At 39.3% G+C, this 20,277-nt stretch overlaps 2 protein-coding genes across 2 annotated transcripts in view; one reads left to right on the top strand and one right to left on the bottom strand.

Moving 5' to 3' along the window:
- The window catches only part of cfap221 (cilia and flagella associated protein 221), a 70,903-nt gene extending 57,678 nt beyond the window's left edge, over positions 1-13,225 (bottom strand). The window contains exon 1 of the mRNA XM_052027321.1: positions 13,186-13,225. The gene's annotated coding sequence lies outside the window, so the exon portion shown is untranslated. The remainder of the gene's footprint in view (positions 1-13,185) is intronic.
- Positions 13,226-13,261: 36 nt separating this feature from the next.
- The window catches only part of LOC127576664 (secretin receptor), a 42,565-nt gene continuing 35,549 nt past the window's right edge, over positions 13,262-20,277 (top strand). Inside the window, exon 1 of the mRNA XM_052027262.1 lies at positions 13,262-13,383. Coding sequence (XP_051883222.1) covers positions 13,262-13,383 — 122 coding nt within the window. The remainder of the gene's footprint in view (positions 13,384-20,277) is intronic.

Below are 20,277 nucleotides of genomic sequence, written 5' to 3'. Positions count from 1 at the left end.
AATGGCCTTTGTTGTCCTCACAAAAATGTTCAACTCTGTTAACCATGAAAGACAGTAAAAAAAATCCTTCTCAAAGTTGGGTACCTTTAGAAATTCATCTTCATTCAATGTCAGCAATGTATAGAAATACAAGTCATAATTCTAAGCAACAGTTCTCCCATAGATTCAATCCTAGTGCTAAATAGGAGTAAGCAAGGCTGTGTCATCTCCCTAACCCTTTTCTCAATCTTTCTTGCAGCAATGAATGCACCTCACCTGCAGTAAGTTTCCCACTGGAGGGGAGATGATTCAGAAGACAAATGGGAAACTGTTCAAACTCTGATACATTCACTCTCGAACCAAACTCACCCCAACCTCTAACAAGCTGCAGTACACAGATTTTATTTGCGTGCACGTGCACTTGAAGGCTAAGCTGCAAGTTATCGTTGACTCTTTCACTGAAGCATACAAGAGAGTGGGCCTTATACCAAGCATGATAGCACTGTCAACAACATCAGTCTGCTGATGATAAAGAGTAGACTGATTTAGCAGTTATTAGCCTAATTAGCTTTTTTTTAAAATGAACAGTTGTACCTGGACAATTTTTTACATTGTTGGGTAGATTTGTGTTGTCATTTTACTGAAACATCTTGGTTAGAGGTGCAGCTAGTTCTGGAGTGCAGGTATTCAGTACTATAGCTGAGGTGATATCCAGTCCTATTGTTCTTGATAACAATGATGTGAATTAAATTGGCTTTGATGATGATAGGGAATTCAGGATGAGGCAAGATGGATCTTCCACACAGTATTTCTAACTAAACATGATTGCAAATGCTTTATTCTTGTCTTTAGCACTCACATGCTGGATCCTACCATCATTTAGTTTGAGGATGTTCTTGGAGCCGCCTCCTCCTATGAACTATCACTATTCACAACTAGATGTGACAGGAATACAGAAATTTGATCTGATCTGTTTTTGCTCCCAGCATGTCCTTCTGCAGTCCTTAATGAACCAGGGTTGATACCCATGCATGACAGGAATGGTAGAATGAGGAATAGGGCTGGTCATGAGGTTACAGATTGTGGCAGGTACGTTTCTGCCATTGCTGATGGTTCATTGCACTTCACTGATGAATCTAAGTAATTTAGCATTATGGTAGTGGAGGGTGACTTTGATGCAAGGATGGACTTTGTCTCCAAAAAGACTGTGTGGTTATCATTTCTAGTAATGCTGTCATGGACAGATACATCTGCCAAAGGTAGGTCAGTGTGGATGAGATCAATTAGGCTTATCCCTGTCTCAGTGAACCTCCTGATAATGAGGCCATCCTGGTGAGGACTTCCCTGCACACTGGCACTTTCAGTACCTTTAACTTCTGACCAGCTGTCCAATCCATTCACTCATTCAAGTTAAAATCCAGGCCAGTAAATCAGCTAAACTCTTAGCAAAGTTTATTGAACAATGTGGTTACTTTGGAGACTACTCATAAATCTTTGCAAGTAAGAATGTTTGTGAGATACAGAATACTGAAGTTTGTTTATATTCACTTATATAAACGGTTTTCAGGCTTTTAAAGTAAAGATATACCTGCTCACATTTGATAAAGTACACTTTCCCTCCGCAATCCCTCTCCACCACATAAACATCTGATGATCTCATGAGCTATACCTTTTAAGAAGTTAATAAGTTAAGGCAGTTCTTTGGATTATTTGCAGGCCCATTGACCATGTCAATCTGAGTTTGTCTAACCTTGTTTAAGAAATGTTAGCAAATACTGCATGCTGTATTGACAAAAAAGTTAAATAGGAATAAATACTGTCTGGTAAATGTACAATTTTCAGTAGATATACGCATTCAGTACTTTGTAAGGTTCTGTTTTAACGTGCAAGTAACATCCCACGTTGATCATTTTAAGATAAGCTTAAAATGGAAAATGCTAGAAATACTCAGCAGGTCAGGCAGCATCAGTAGAGAGAGAAACAGATAACATTTTAGGTTAGGGAGCTTTCATCAGAAAGGTCCCGGACCTGAAATATTAACAGTTTCTCCTTTCCTAGATGCTGACTCCCCTGTTGGGTGCTTCTAGTATCTTCTCTTTGGGTCCCAGTCTTCAAACATTAACGGTTTCTTCTTCCACAGATGTTGCCTGATCTGCAGAGTATTTCCAGCATCTTCTGTTTTTAAATTAACATGTAGCACCTCAGAACATTGAAATCAGCATCCACGCTGCCAATACATTATAATTGCTTTATTTACCAACTATAAAATCACTTCAGGAAATCACTGCAGCTACTCCAACAACATTGCTACTACTAGGATAAAAAAGAGCTACACAGTGGGAATACATCAGCTTAGAAACCAAATTGTGAATGAAGGCAGGCATACACCAGCAGGTCTCAAATTTTAGCCTTTGGATGCATTGCCTTGTGAACAAGTCAACATGGAAAGAGTCAAGGGCATAGGCTTTCCAGGCTAGAGTCTTTCCCTCCACCATCCTTCTGTTTTTGTGCAGGGTACATTGTACGTGGCTCCACTCTTCTTGTTTCTGGACATGGAGACTCTGTGGGATTTTTTTTGGTTGGAAATAGACGCTTCACCTATGCAATGTTCAGATCACTCAAATTTTTGCAGTTCTGCATGCTTGATTCCACTGAGTTCCAATTAACTATTTAACAAATCTGCAAGTAAATTATGATTTGTTTAAAAATAGCCCATTAACAAAAATGGCATTGCTTTCAAGTCCACAATATGCAGTAATTATATAGTATAAATCAACATGGGGTGGAAGGGGGGACATCAATTGATGACAGTATTGGGTTGTTTCTGTGATTGGAAGCCTGTAACCTGTCATGTACTGCAGGGATCAGTGCTGCACCCTGTCTGTTTGTTATATACAAACAGATTCTAATGTAGGACCTATGATCTGGATTCAGATGTACGACCTATGATTAGTCTGTTGGCAGATGACACAAGATTTGATGTTGTTGTTGATCATAAGGATGGTTGTCTTCAGTTATAGATGATATTGAACATTTGGTAAGATGAGCAGAGAAATGGCAGAATTTAATCCTGAAACATATGAAGCAATACATTCTGGAAGGACTAATAAGAATGCTAGGACCCTGGGAAGTTCTGAGGAACCGAGAGACCATGGTGTACGAGTCCTAAGATCCTTGAAGACAGCAGCATAGTTAGATAAGTTAGTTAAGAAGGGATATGTTATACTTGCCTTCATTAGCTAGGGAAAAGAATATAAGAGCAGGAACGTTATGGTACAATTATCTAAACCATTAGTTAGGCCACAGCTAGAGTACTGTAGGCACTTCCGTTTACCACATGAAAGGAAGGACACAATTGCACTTGAGATGATGTAGATGAAATTCAGCAGGATATTGCCTGGGATGTAACATTTCAGCAATGAGGAGAAACTGGATAGACTGCGTTTGTTTTCTTTGGAGCAGGGAAGGCAGGCGGATAACCTGACTGAGGTATACAAAATTATGAGGGGCAGAAATAGGGTGGACGGTGAGAAGTTTTTCCCCTTAGCAGAGATGACCAGAGGTCATAGGGTTAAGGTAATGGGTAGTAGATTTAGAGAAGATCTGAGGGAGAATCTTTTTCATCTCAGGGTAGTTGAAATCTGGAATGCTTTGCCTGAGGGGTGGAGGAAGCTGATACTCTCACAACATTTAAGAAGTGTTTAGATGAGCACTGGCATTGAAGGCTATGTACCAATGCTAGGAAATGGAAGTAGCATAGATAGGTAATTGATAGCCAGTACGGACATGGCGGGCTGAAGGCCTGTTTCCGTGTTGTTTGACTCCATGACCATTATGAGAGCACCATCATCTTATGATCTGCTATTGCTGAAGGACAATAACCACGTCATTTTCTTAGGGTAATAAAGGACGGGGAATAAAGGCAGCTTTGGCCAAGTTACTCTTCTACTGAGATCAAGTGGCTCAAGGATGTGCTGGCACACTAGAGGTACCTTCACTGTAAGGTGGCTCTCTATATATCAAAAATGATCCAATTTTTAGAATAGCATCATGGATCTTGATTGTCAGAGCCCAATATTGTGCAATGGAGACAAGCTGATAGAGAATCTTTTCTGTCCGGTCATATAGTTTGAGGCATATCTTTTCATTGAGATAAGTGAGGGAGTCAATGAATGCTTAGAACTCAGTCCCTGACTGTGTACACAGGCAGGCGTTCTCGATGTTCTATTAATCGATGACTGTGGTTGCGTCTATCTTATCTCTGGAGTAGAGGTGATGAATATTGAACAATCCAACAGATTAACTCCACTCCAGGTGGGCACATGTTGAAGATGATATGCAGTACTGCTGCTAAGAAGACTGAGAAGACATTAGAGTGATGGTACAGCTTTGCTTGACCCTAGAATGCACTGAGACCTCCCCTGATGCTACAGTCATTAGCTTGGAAGGGAAAAAAAAACATTTGTCTTTATTGTTTAATTCTGAAAAGTAGTAAAAATCAATTTGTATCTCAAGGGCTTTAAAATGTAAGTACTTTTTTGAAAAAAGAAACACTGTTAAAAATAGTTTTAATAAAGGTATTGATTATTACTCCAGGATATAACTATATTGGGCTGTGTTCTTATTCCAGCTTTAACATACTATACAGTAGAGCAGATATGGTCTTGGCGGCAGCCACAAATACAAAGAAAATGGAAGAGGAACTGAAAAAAATAACAACTTTGAAATCAAAAAGATCAGTAGATAGTACTTTAGAAAATCTGAACAATTCATGCAAAATGATGATAAGTACCTACAACAGCAAAGAAGTCTGGAAAGCATCTTTCCAGATGTTCTTAATTGCAAAACCTGTCATATCAAGTGCAAATGCAAAAGCTCAATTTTCCAATGATGAGCCAGAGTTCCAGATCTGTGTATATCTGGATGAATTTCTGAGAGCGGTGAATATATAAAAAACATCTCCTTCTTTAGACTAATGCATGTTTTAAACATGAGGTTTTAATTTATTTTCCTGATATTAACTTTATCATCGTTTCCATTTGAGATAACTAGATAACCTTTGTTTATGGAAGTGTAAACTTTCTAATTAAAATATTAACAGAAGTCATAAGATCTAAAGCTATAATCATTTTTAATGCATGCTATCATTTCAAATAAATTAAACTGATTGTAAAACATTTCTCATGCTCAATGCATTCATAATGTGTGCCAGTTTTTTTAAAGAAAGATACAGGAAGCATACATGAAACCTGTAACGAATGCCAAAAGAGACAAAATAAGGAGCAGACCATTTGAATTGCTTTGTGTTATTCCTAAGTGAAACAAATATTCTGTGTATATATATTTCTCTGCCAATAAAATGGCACACCATTGAAGCTAGCCAAAAATGGGAATAGTCACCCCTCAATAACACTGGCTTCCCAAGTAACTTAAAACACTCAATATTATTGGGTAATCTTAAAGCTAACCGACAAACATATTTTGATGAAATTATGCTCCAATATGGATTTTAAAGAAACCATGGCTTCACTTTGAAATTAGCTTGGAAGAATTTGGTTTACCCTTATCAATGGAGCCTATTCAACTGTAATTAAAGAACTGCAACAATGTAAAATATCACAAATTACATAATATTTGGACTTTATCTTTAGAACATATACTGGGGTGTTTTACAGAAAACTGGTACCTTTCAAAACTTTAGACTCCATCTGTCAAAGGTTGTTGGTAATTTGAAATAAAAACAAAAAAACTTGAAAAACACAGGGGTCAGAGAGTAGCTATGGAGATGGAAGCAATTAGTGTTTCATAAGTATAACATCATCTGAACTTCTGTTACAATGAAATCAGTGAGAAACACTAACTTATTATCTCTCCACAAATGCTGGCTTCATGCTATTTCCAGCACTGTTTATTTTTATTATTAATACAAGTGAAGAGCATGGATAGATTTAACTGGAAACAGTTTCTGAAGTATTCTTTTATTTCAATTCATACCAGACAGCTTCCTAATGAAGTTACACTCTTCCCTTTCTACTGGCAGCTTCATATAAAATGGAGCTAAAACATAATACTTAACTGTAGTTTTAGTAAGATTTCATATAGATATACCATCATATCTCAGCTTTAAAATTCTACATCTCTTGTTACAAAACCCTCTGTTCCATTAGCTGTTTTTATGACATGCATTTGAGGTAGAGTTTTTCATAGCTTAAGAAAACTTGAATTCCTCAAATCGTTGTGCTGTTCCATATTACCCAACTTTTTCATTGAAGTGTAATAGCTATTCTTTTCAGAAATCTTTTGTTACCCTTACATTTGCTGCTAACTGCCACTTATTTATAATAAACTGTGAAAATATCAACAATATTTAAGGGGTTAACTAGCATATGACCAGGGGACTTGCTAGTCTTTAGTCCCATCAGGAACGCCTGATACCTTTTCCCAAGTTACACTGTTTTTTTTTAATTCCCCTTCTCATTTGCCCCTGGATTTTCAAATATTACTGGAATTTTATTGCGCCTTCTATCATGAGTACAGACTTCCCTTTTTCAATTCCCCAGATGTTCTCTAAGTGATCAAAATTTATATTAGTTATTCTTCCTATATACATAGTCATACAAGCTCTTTCTGTCTATTTTCATATTTCTTGCTAGCTTACTTCATAATCTATCTTCTCCCTCTATTTTGTTAGTCATCCTTTTCCAGTTTTAAAATGTTACCAGTTTTCTGGCCTCCAACTAATCTCTGAACCATTCCATGTATTTACTTTCAATTTGATACCATGGATGGATTATCCTCCTCAAAGAGCCTTAATTTTCCAGTTGAGTATATCTTTGGTAGGAATTTAATATCTATCTACTTTTTATGAATGTAGTGGACATTCAGGTAAAAGGCCCCAATGCTGTCTCTATTTGCTGCACAAGTTCCTTTGAGCAGTGTCCTAGGTTTAACCACCTTCATCAAAAATCTGCTCTGTATCATAATGTCAGAAGTGATTATTCACAATGTTCAGTAACATTTACAACACCTCAGATAATGAAGCAGTTGACTCCTACTTTCAGCAAAATATGTGCAATATTCAAAGCTGGTTTGATAAGTACTATAATACTTCTGTTACATAGGTGCCAGGGATCTATCATCTACAACTACGGTGCTTAACCACCATTATTTTACATTTGACAGCCATACTGTCAGTAGTAGCTAGCAATACTCTCATAGTCATAGAATCAGATACTATTATAGCATTACCTTCAGCAAATTCCCCAAGATGAATAATGTGTAGGTCATTATTGACCAGAAATTTAACTGAGGCAGCTACAAAGTACAAAAGCTACAAGAAAAAGGTCAGAGGCTGATTATTCTAGTGAGCGACGTAAGATAGAGTAGCACAGAAACAGGCCCACTGGCTCAGCTTGTCCATGCTGACCAAGATGCCTCTCTACGCTAATCCCATTTGCCTGCATTTGCCCCAAATCCCTCTAAACCTTATCCATGTACCTGTTCAAGTGTCTTTTAAACATCATAACTGTACCTGCCTCTACCACCTCCTCTGGCAGTTCATTCCATATACACCTCATCCTCTGTGTGATAAACTTGCCCCTCAGATCCCATTTAAATCTTTCCCCTCTCACCTTAAACCTATGCCCTCTTGTTTTAGACTCTCCTATCCTCGGAAAAAGGCTGTGACTATCTACCCTATTTATGCCCCTCATAATTTTATAAACCTCTATAAAGTTACCTCTCAGCTATCACTGCTCCAGAGAAAACAGTCCTAGCCTATCCAATCTCTCCTTTTGACTCAAGCTATCCAGTCCAGGCAACATTCCCGTGAATCTTTTCTACACCCTCACAATTCCTTAATCACATCCTTCCTATAATGTGGCGACCAGAACTGCACACAATACTCCAAGTGTGGCCTAATCAATGATTTGCACAACAGTGATATGACATCCTATTTAACTCTTGACTTCCCAAATCCTTTTCACCATTACCAAAGCATAAGTCAGGAGACTGATGTAATACTCCTCACAAGCCAAAGAAAACCACTTGATTGTTACCCCATCCACTCCATTAAAAATTTACACCATTTTCTATTGACACACTGTGGCTGTGGTGATTATAATTTATACAATGCATGAGAAGCATTCACTGAGGCTTCTTTATGAGAACTTTGCAAACCTCTGATTTCTATCACCAAGAGGAGCAGACTTCCGGGTACATGGGTATGCCACCACTTCAAAGATCCTTCATGGTTGCACAAATTTACTATTTAGAAGCAGGAGTAGGCTATTCGGTCCTTCAAACCTGCACCACCATTTAACAAGAATCACACAAGATTCCACATTTTCCCATATTGTATCCCATTTGCCAGTTCTCTGCTCATTCACTTAACCTATCTAGCCCTTTTAATATCCTCTTCATAACTTATTCCCTACCCATTTTTTGTATCACCAACTAATTTAGCAATCATACCTTCATCTAAGCCATTTATATAAATTGTGAAAAGTTGTCCTTGGCATCATTCCCATGGCACACCACTCATTACATCTTGTCAAGCAGAAAGTGACCCATTTCTGCCTACTGTTTCTTGTTAGCCAGCCAATTTTCCATTCAATGTATTAACTCTACATCATGAGCTTTTATTTTCTGCAATAACCTTTGATGCAGTACCAAATCAAATACCTTTAGGAAAAAAATCCTACATCCCCTTAACCTAACTACACTCCTCTGGAGAACTTTCATTATGCAGACAACAGCGATTTAAGGCAACAATTCAGGACCTTCCGGGAAACTTAAAGGTCCTGTATTGTTGTCTTAAATAGCTGGAAGGGCAGAAATTCAAGTCTTGTCAGTGATCCTCATATCTCATGAATAAAGAAATATCTCCTATAAAAGATTATTCTAACAGATTAATTGAGGAGTTTTTGGCCACAGAGCAGACAAATTGGGTGTAGTTAAAGATCAATAAATACAATAATACCTGTAGCTGTCTCCTAGGTTTGGCAAATATATCAAAGCATAAATGTATATCTTCAGATGATCCTCTCGTATCTCATTAAAACTGGATTTCTATTCATAATGGTCAATTACAGCACAGTTTGTTTAGTGAATGATCTTATTAATCTTGCCATACAGATTTTTTTCACTGCTTTTTAAAATGAGCCTTTAGTCATGATAGAAGTCAGTTGGCAAAGCAATCACATAATTTTTTAAAATAAATTTCGACACATTTTGGAAATATTGTGTCTAGGGTGTTGACCAATTTTTAATTTACTCCAATTTTAATTTTTTTTTTTGCCAGAGAGCCTAATTTGAATAATCAGGATGATTTGAAAGACTCGGGACAAGGTGTCCTTACCACCCAAAAGTGACCTACTGAAGTTTCCTTTCAGGAGTCTAAGTAAGAATGTACACCTTTGGACACAAGAGTGTACACCTAAGTGGGAGTGTACTCCTTTTAGGAGTCTAAGTAAGGTCACATGCAAAGTTATTTCAACCTCATCTTGGAAGGGATAGAGAGAAATTCTGATTACTCATTCTTTGCATTTTTCCACAGGAATTGGAAGAATCAACAAGAAATTGTATCAGTTATAGACAATTCTCAAGAGTTCCTTGAGATTGGCCATGTATGGACCAGAATCATTGATAGTTCTTCAGATTTTTGTCACATGTTCTGCAGGAAATTCCCACTAAATATAAAGGTAAATATACTTTTAAAAATCTTTTTATCATGTTCAGACTCTTCCCACCATGCCATTCGCCATTGTTTTTTTTAAATTATTTCTTCTGTTTCTCCACCCCATCTCTCCTTGCTTAAAACATGTGGGTTTTCTCACATTTCCACTAATGATGAAAAGTCCTTGGCCTGAAATGTTGAGTCTATTTCTCTCCCACGGATGCTGCCTGACCTGCTGAGTGCTTCCGGCAATTTCTGTTTTGTGTTTCAGGAGTCTGGCATCAGTAATGAAAACATTGTTGTAGATTAAAGCCAACTGAATGTAATTAGGACCTCTATGTTCAGAGGGTTTGTCTGCAAGAGCATGATGATGTTAATTCACTTAACTTGTTCGTGGCAAATTTTGCAGAGGCAGCATTGGTGGTCCAGTGTTCTGAGGTGGCTACTAGAAATAGTCCATTTCTCATAAACGTACAGGAGGGTAGAAATCACCTCTGCCCCAAAGGCCAAAGCTTTCTACCTGGTTGTGGTCTTGATTTTCCAATGCATGTTTCATTAGATGGTTAAGACTTTGCTGGTGCACTTAAAGAGATGGTGAATTCCATGATTAATTCCATGGATTAATTTAATGGATTAATTCCATGATCCATTGAGAGGTGGCTCCCAATATAAGGAGTTTCAGTTCATGTTTTCTAGTGTCTTATTGTGAACCTTTTTCATTGCAATGCTGCCCCCCACCTCCAATTAGCTTCCTGCTGGAGTGTGGCTAATCAACCTACATCACCTCCACTCCAGAACAAAGGTCACCCAACTGCACTCATTGGGCTGCATTAACACAGATGATGTTTGCATGTGCACATGTTCAGAGGCTAAGTAGCAAGACATTGTTGACGTGCTTACTAAAGCATATGAGACAATGTACCCTACACTTAACATCCAGAAAACAAAGCTCCTCTGTGAACCTGCTAGTGAATATTCTGTGGACAAAAGACTATCTGTTTACTCTTGATTAATCATCAATATCACAAACCAGACTCTGGTGAAGATCATGATTTAAACTTGTCCTGAGAAGAAAAGTTCTCAGCTGTGACCACAGCTACAGATTAAGCTCTTATCAGGAATTATTGACCTAAATAATCTTGTAGTGATGGCATAAAATTGAAGCCATTGAGTGGATTCCCATACTCAGCATATTATGCTGCTGTTCACACAGGCTGCTATTCATATAAGCACACACAAGAATGCTCCCGGTTTAAGTAAATGAATAGTAAACAACATGATATCCGGGTAGCTCGAAAATGGTGCAATTGTAAGAGGTTGGTTCTTGACTGTGGTTCCGCTGTCAGCTCTAATGTTACTGCACAACCCAGTAATTTGCTATTGCTCTAAATCTTCTAGTCATTTGTGCCACGAAAAGAATTATACTCAGAAAAAAAATCCCCTGGTTATGAGTCGAGTTATACTGAATGCCAGAGATAGAGTAGGGTGACATGCATCCCGTTTTTAACGGGACAGTCCCATATTTAAGTCATGTCATGGGATGCCTGATTTTTTTCGTGAGAAGTTGCCCTCCCTTTTCCTAATTTTATTTGCATTTCACGATAAAGCGTAGTTCAATTTTGCCATATGACAATGTTTCTGAAACCAAATTTATAGCGAGTATTAGTATAAGGAAGCCACGTTAAAAAAAAGTCGCTCGCACATTATCAGCGGTCAAATTTAAGACGTTCAGTAGTGACCACCCACACACTGAACATATGTATTGTCCTTGTACCCAGTTCAAAATGGTCTCCGTTATCTAGCTATGTGCAACTGCTTCTGCTTTAGCCATCCGCCCTTGGCCGGGAACAGCTTTACATCTCCAACACTGCGAATTGTGGCAGGAGCGGGACAGGCAGCTGGGAGTGAAAGCAGCAGCAGGTCCAAGTGTGCGGACGTGACAGGGTCTGGTATGGGGCCAAGTGTGTGAACCGAGTGTGATAGCAAGCTGGGAGCAAGGGGCGGGGCCGGCAGGAACATGACCGACAGCCGAGAGTAGGGCGGTGTGACTCTAGAACAGGCCAGACATGCAGATGAAACGTGGCCCAGAACAGGGCGAGGTTTGCGGGCATACTGGAGCTGGGAGCATGGGTACGCGTGTAGCCAGAGTGCGGTGGGAGTGGAGTCGCTTGAGCAGTTGTTCATCGGGATCGGATGTGCGGATGGTATGCATGTGGATATGCCGATGGTCAAGAACGAGACTTGGTGTGCAGCCAACAGCCAGGGCTAGAACTTGACTGGGTCTCGGAACGAGGAAGCCGAACATGACCGGGAATGTGGGCCTAAGCTTCAGTGGGCATTGTTGGGAAACAAAGACATCCAAAGCAGCCTTGCCACTTGCCAAACTAGAATTGTCACCTGCAGCTTAATGGACAAGAATTGCCCTTTTGGTGAAGGGGCAAATGCAAAAACAATAATCTCCCAATTGATGTATGATTGGAACACACGAAAAGTTTCTTTAAAGTGTTTTTTCAAGAAGTTGAGAAAAATGTGGTGGTGTCCTCAGATCTGGTAAAGGCAATTGAGTTCACACTGTGCAGACGTGATGTATGTGCAAGCAGCACAGCTCCGACAGAATGAGTCCTTTCAATATGTAGGGTCTCATCACCCGAAAAAGCAGGAATCATTGTTTCGACAATGACGACTATTTTGATTGTGAGGGTAAATTTTGACCTCGATTGCATAGCTTTCTTTGATAAACATTTGAAGAACGAAACAATTTTACAAATGATTGCATAAAAACAACCGACAGGAAGCATTACGTCGTAGCCACCAAAACAGCGGGAGGGTAGTAGCTCCTTGACTATATGACACTGATCATTAATGTTGTGACAGTTAAAGTAAGTTTTTGATGTTGGATGGAAGGTTTGTGTTTCATTTGTGATTTTCGACATTTAGGAAATATTTAGATGAGCACTTGAAACACGATGACATACAAGACTAGGAGGCGATGTTGGAAATTAGAATTAGTGTAGATGGCCAGTGCAGACCTGTTTCCGTGCTGCATGACTCTAATTTCTACTTTCGAGGGCATTCGTCATCCCATGGCACATGGGCACTCTGGCGCTGAGCGGGGATCTGTTCTGTGGGACCAATCAATTGCCCGAGATTAACGGCACTGCCAGCTCTGCCACAGCTAATGCTGCCAGTACCCAGGCCAGTTGAAGGTGATGGCCCAACTGTTGCAGGGTCAAAACTCCAGGGGAAGGTCTGGAGCATCTTTCCTCAGCACATTTCCAGTCCCCCCGAATTTAGTGGAATAGTGTCCACCTCACTGCATCATGTGCTTCAAATGCACGGCGTAAATACTCCTTTAAACTGAGTGTTTAGAGTAAGACCAAGGGCCAGCAGAGGGGGGGGGGGGGGGGGAAGGGTTGTTAAGTTGCCCTCCAATTGGAGGAAGCTGCATATTTTGATATCAACCAGCACTGGGTCTGGTCCACGTTTTTGCGGCGGCACATAATCGCCCAGGTCGCTTAAAATTCACTCACCCTGTTGCGGCAGAGACAGTAAAATCCTGCGGTTCGCTAAATTCCCCGCTTCCCGGGCCCGCCGCCGTCCGTTACCATGGCAGCCGGGCCGCCTGAACAAACAGCTGCTTCCGGTCATGTGATTTCTTCGCCCGGACTGGTTCGGGGATCGTTCTGTTCAGGCTGGGATCACAATATTGCAGCATTGTGGACCCTCGGGTACCAATTTAGATACGGTAACAGATGTGTGTCAGGTTAAATTGTGTATTATGAATATCATTGGACTATTTTATATTAGGTCTTATGAAAGACCAGGGCTCCCGGGGAGGAATATCCTGCAACATAGGAATGAAATTAAAACTTTCTCCACAAGCAATTAAATTTGGTGTGATGGAGTCCATGAAGTGTCAACTGCAAACCCACACATCTGCTCTGGGGGGGGGGGCGGAGATTTCTTATGACGAAGTGTTTTGCGCCAGTCTCTCCTCCCACACAAAAATTATGTTAAATCCTACAGTATGTTTTCAAGGTGGCTAGGTTTATAAATTTACATTGATAACAATCAACAAATTATTACTTTACAAATTCTTAACTGTATTTGTGGTTAAAGGAAAGGTATTATATGTGCCTTTTGAAAAAGTAATATTGCAGCAGAATATCTCAAGGTTTTCCACTGAGGGCTATTGGGCTCTATCAATGCTCCCACTAGTGCCATCAATGTCCTTTGGACCCTTAGTGTCTGTTTAACTGACCCTTTCCTGACCCCAAAATTATGTCCCTCTTCCCAGTAAGCTCCAAGTAACTGAGCCATCAACGTAAACCATCAATCTTCTCTCTGATTGACCTACTCGGATCCCCAAACCTATCAGACTCCCTATCTGTCCCTACCCCAACTCTCTAATATGCTCCACAGCAACTGGAGGTGGAAAAGAAAGGCCTATAAATTTTATTATGTACTGTTAGGTACATGATTGAATTTTCTCAAAAATCTTCATGGTAAATATAATCAGGTGTGTGTGAGGAAATTTGTAGTTTGTAAAGCAAAAAACAAACTGCTGGAAGAACTCAGCAGATCAAGCAGCATCTGTTGGAGGGAAAGGAATTGTCAGGTCAAGATCCTGCATCAGGACTGATTAGCATACCAATTTAGATAAACTAATGGATACCAATTGTACACTAGATTAATTTGTGTCAGATCCTAAGTGCTATGCATTTCACATGGAGGCCACCAGGCACTTAGTGCTTCAAAGGCACAAAATTCTTAGGCACAAAGTAAGCATTAACTGGAGAGTTGAGTCTTTTTTGCCAACTTTATTAGTGTGTTGACAGTGAGTCTGGCAACCCATCATTTTTCAGGACTTGGGCCACCTTTGAGTAGTGCTCATTCCCACTCTATTAATGTTCCCACTAGTGCCATCAATGTCCTTTGGACCCTTAGGGTGTGTTTAACTGACCCTTTCCTGACCCCAAAATTAAGTCCCCCTCTTCCCAGTAAGCCCCAAGTAACTAAGCCATCAATCTAAACCATCAATCTTCTCTCTGATTGACTGACTTGACCCCCAAACCTATCAGACTCTCTATCTGTCCCTTCCCCAACTCTCTAATCCACATCCACAGCCTAGCTAACTTTCTCTGATATATTCTTAATTCCAGAATTGCTGAACCAAAGACTTTGTTCAAAGTTTTTCAGACCTACTTTGTTACTCATAAAGACTAGGGCCTTGAGCACAATAGAATTTTGCTGGTGGAGGCCACACATAGTATTGATGTGAGCCCCCTTATTGTGCTGCTTTAAGGTGCCTTGTTAGGTTCCCTACAATACCTAGCACATAATCTAGATAGTGCCTGAAGCTTAATTTTCAAGTGCCCCTCATTCAGTACATTTCATAATGTATGAACTTGAGAGTGCTTCTGTTGGGAACCACCAATATGGTTTCAGGCACATTACTGTTCATTTGAGTAAAGCTTTGACTCATCCATAAAGAAAGCATGCAGATGAGGAATGGGAGGTTTAAGTGGGGTAGTGACTGTGGAAGTGAGAAAACAAATATTGAAAAAGTTGCATTGGCTACATATGGGAAGGTTCAAATGGAATCTTCAAGGGGGAACTTCTACAGGGATGAACCACAGAACAAAGATGATGGTTGACAAATGGAAGGGCCAAAGAGATTAAGGGGTAAATTACTGATTAGTAGCTAAACAGGAAATTACATGGGACTTTGTCCAGGGTGGTGTTCAGGGAGTCACCATGTAGCTAAAGTTACAATCATCACCATATTTTCAAAGATAATCCTTCCCTGTATTTCAATTTGGCAGTCATTGCAAAATCAGACTTGCCAGGATCTCTTAGAAATCCTCTGTACAATATTGAGAAGGAGTTCACTGTTTTCCTAGTTAGCACAGAGAGGAAATGCAAGAGTATAACTCAGTTTGTCTCTTTAGAAACACTCCTTGGTAGATTTACAGGAGGAAGGGCTATTAAGGAAAATGACAATTTTTGGTAACCAAAACCACAAACTGTTGAAACTGAGGATCAAGTATATGCATGCAGATAGCTGCCAGAATATATTAAAAGGGGAAACTTATTTTTAAATGTAGTCACCTATTCACAACATGTCCTGTTTATATTTTAATGTTGAATGTACTTATTTTTCAATTAGTGTAAAAGAATTAATATAAATAAAATGGTGGCCAATTGTATTTCCCCTCCTTAATACATTTTGTGTTCTACATTTCTGACAGCGTATTCCTTTGTGTCTGTCTTCCTTTATGAGAAAATGATGTAAAAATCCCTGGGGATAATTCTGAAATGAGCTCAAAGCATAGAAATTATGATCATTTTGACCAAAGGGAGAGCATATCTACTAAACTAGTGGGAAATGGGACCTGTTCAGTGAAGCCGACAGTTCTGTTTTCACCTAGCCTGATACCCTAAGACTCCAGGAACATTACTGTTTCAAGATATTGAGGAATGTGATCTACTGTTTGTATACTGTCTGTGCAGGATATAGCCTCTGATGAGCTGCTCCTTTGTCATAATCCCCTTGCTTTAATTCAGCTGCAGGTGGGTCAGCAGGAGACTGATGCTGAGGCTACATGGTTGCCTAGGTTTCTTCTCTTCTGGGTCCCAATGTATTTATGTAAAAGCAAAACCTATTCTCCTATTGTGGTGGGAAACCTTTAATTACATTAACCAAATAAGCAAGCCTAGAATTGTGGTTACTAAACAACAAGGTTAGCACGAATCTTCTTAATGTTTATTCCAAACATTAATAAGGGAAGAACCATTAGAACTCCTATAAACAAAAGTTCTCATAGATAGGAAAGCACTTGCAGATCTGTTGTATTTATAGCAAGATTAAGTTAACAGCACTTCAGCTCCCATCTAAAGCTGTTTTGATTTTGCGAGGGTTTCACGGACAAGTTTGAGAGAACTCAGGAACCCATGCACCTACAGTAGGTTTAAATCCCCAGAATGTAATTAAAGTAATTCTTAATGCTTGATTAATGTTTAATTAGGCTGATTCAGCCTTCCAAGCTCAACATTCAACAATTTCTTATAACGATTCTGATATTCTCACTTCGACCTCTGAGACCTATATTGTGCTTCATTACTTGCTCCCAAACCATCCTCTTTTTCCTTGCATAATCTTCCTTAATGTGATTTTGTTGGGAAAGTAGCTCTAAGGTCTGGATGTGGGAGCACTGGAGTGTTGAAAAGAGAAGAAGAATTATTGGATGTGGGAGCAAGAGAGAAGGAATCAGTAATCTCTCCCTCTAATACCTTCTGTTTTTTTCCTCTAACATTTCCTTGACTCTGTGCTTGCTTGAAACCTGGTATATGTCTAACTTTTTCCAGCAATTAACCAAGCTGCTGTGTATTTCTAGCACTCACTGCTTTTAATTCAGATTTCTACCATACACAGTACACTGCCACTTCTCTTGCAATAATGCCCACTTTGAAGAAGTTCTGCTTATTTCTCCAATGAGACTTCTAATTTATTTTGTTCACCCTCAATAGTTTCTGTTTCCCTTCTTGTTTTTATCTGTTCTCTCCATCCCCTTTCCCCTCTGCAATTTAAAACATGCTTGTTTTCCAGTTCCAATAAAAGGTCGTTAACCTGAAATGTTTAAACTGCTTCCCCCTCCACAGATGCTGTCTGACCTTCTGAGCATTTTTAGCATTTTCTGTATTTGTTCCAGAGTATCCAAATGCATTTTCTGTGAATAGAGGAGCTTCTTCTATCCTTTCTATGTGTCTGTTCAGTCATATGTTTATCCCAACATCCTACCTCCACTTCTACAAAACCCTGATGTACCTTCCTACGGACATCAAACATACTGATTCCTCCTCTCTTGCTCCTAAATCCGATAATTCTTCTCTTTTCAACACACCAGTGCTCCCACATCTAGACCTTAGAACTACCTTCCCAATAAAATCAACGTACATGGATTCCTCTCTCCCTGGTACTGCTGCATGTAGTTTCTGCGACTGTTCCATTTATTATCAAGTGCTGGAACAGTTCTGGCTTTTGAAAGCAGGGAAGAGATAAGACTAACCAGAGGACGATGGATCACTTAATTATAATGGTCATTGATTTATTGTTTCACCATAATTTTTTTCAACATAAAACGTATTCAAACCTACAAATATTACTAGCACTTCCAGGAAATATCATAAAAATACAATTGTCATTCTAAGTTTGGTAATATACCATAAGTAACACAAAATGACATGACCTTTCCTATATATTGCATGCAATGCCACGGGAGAAATGTTAGTGGTGTAGCTTTAAGTCATGTGTTTGGCCCTGTGTCTCTCAAATGCAGTTCACAGTGCCATGGTAACAATCTTTTTCTTAGAAAAAGACAATTTATTGACTAGGATCCTGCAATTTACAAAGTTTTATGATTTTCTTTTGATTTAACTCCTGAGGTGCAATTACTATAAAATGCCTACTAAGATCAGTACACCTAAGTGTACAAAGGTGCTGGATGTACATAGATAAACATTCCAATATGTTCCAGATCGCAAACTGTTCATGGGCATGTCATAAGAAATCAGTTAACACATTAGATCAGGTATAATGTGTAAAGAAATGAGCCCATAGCTCATACAAGGCAAGTTAATTTTGAATAAAATGCACAAGTGTCTGTCAAAATATAATAAATAAACAGTAGATACTTTGAAGCTGTTGTCACTGTTATGTCTAGTCATTTTAACCCAGTATTTCAGTTGATTGCAGCAAATAAGGGAGGGATCCTGAGCTTTCTTGGAATTTTGTTTATTTGAGTTATGAATACTGTTTAAATGTGATAATTGACCAAACATTGATACCATTACCTTATAGGGTGAAAGGATCGAGATGCCATTTTCAGCACATACCTACAGCAATTTGTTAATTTATTTAAACTGCTTGTAATTCATTGTTATGCTTTCTTTAAATTGGTAAGAAAATGCCTAAGTTTTTTTTTGTTATTTTGTCATGTCATCCTGCTGAGGAAATTTCTCATCCCCTAAAATATTAATTTCTTGACAAACAGCTAGTCTCAGCGCAGTGTTGCAGCTAGTAGAGCCGCAGCCTCACAGTGCTAGAAACTTGGGTTCAATCCTGATCTTGGGTGCTGTCTGCATGAAGTTTGCCTGTTCTCACTGAGACTGCGAGGGTTTCTTGGTGATGTGGTCCCCACCCAAAGGCGTGTGGGTTGGTCAGTTAAATAGCCACTGTAAATTTCCCGTAGTGTATAGGTGGATGGTAGAATCTTGGGGGGGGGGGGGGGGAATTAATGAGAATTTGGGGAGAATAGAAAAAATGGGATGAATGTAGAGTTAGTAAAAATGGGTGCTTGTTGGTCAGCATGGACTCGGTGGGCCAAAGGGCCTGTGTGATTCCATGACTTTATGATAACAAACCTACAAACATAAAAACGGACAGACAAAGACTGGCTGATTCATCTAACTCGTCTGATACAAGTATAATGCTTCCTACAGAGTTGCAGGAAAATTCTACTGTCAAAAGCTGAAATGAACATTCAAATAAAATGATAATATTCAATGTCAATGTCACCACATGCTCTTATGGTCTTTTTCATTATTTCTTGAATTTACCTCCAGTTTAAATGACCTAGTTTCTAAGCACATGGACATACAGTCATTGTTAATAATAAACTTACACTTAATTAACAAAGGACCTATTCGTGTCTTCTATGTGCTTTATAGCATCCCAAAAAATATTCCAAGTCCACTTATAATGTTCATTGTTTCAGCATCACCTTCAATAACTTGTATACTTTGGCATTGCTAAATGACAGACCTACTGTAGCTGATTTATTGGCTTATGTTACCCATGATCCAAATTTAGTCCATTCATATGCTGTTACAGCTGAATATTTACAGTGACTCATTGGGAATTATACATTCAAAATCATGAAGTGAGTAATTTCAAGATTCAAAGGTATTGCACCTGCAGGTGCAGACTTAATTTTCTCAAAGAGCCTGAACCTAATGTTATGCAGCATCTCTTCAGAGCTCATGAGAATCCTAGGCACCAGCAATTGAGAAACCATCAAGTCATAGATTCACAGCACGGAAACAAGCTCTTTGGCTCAACATGTCCACGCCAACTATCAAACATCCACTTATGACAATCCAGCATTAATAGTTTTATTCTCCCCACATTCTCATTATCTTCCCCCAGATTCTACCACTCAACTACTTTCGAGGGGCAACTTACAGTAGCCAATTAACCTACCAACCTGCACCTCTTAAGGATGTGGGAAGAAACCAGAGCATCCAGAGGAAACCCACACAGTCACAGGCAGAACATACAATTTACATACAGACAGCACCCGAGGTCAGGATTGAACCCGGGTCTCTGGAGTTGTGAGGCAATGACTCTACTGACTATGCCAACTTTCCAAATCAAAGAGAAAAACAATCCTAAACAGGATTTTTAGGGGAAAAAAAAGCTGTAATGTGATAGATTTGTGATAGGTAATTGCAATGCTATTTAGCACTCAGTCACTGAGCAAGAGAACCACTTCTTCCTCCTTTCATTCCAAGAGAGGGAGATTACAGCCCAGACTAGCCATCTGAAAATCATTTCATCTCTG

Source organism: Pristis pectinata, chromosome 1 (assembly GCF_009764475.1).
Source record: "Pristis pectinata isolate sPriPec2 chromosome 1, sPriPec2.1.pri, whole genome shotgun sequence".
Lineage (NCBI taxonomy): Eukaryota > Metazoa > Chordata > Chondrichthyes > Rhinopristiformes > Pristidae > Pristis > Pristis pectinata.
The sequence above is the reverse complement of the archived record's forward strand: the minus strand, read 5'-3'. Positions and strand labels throughout refer to the sequence as shown.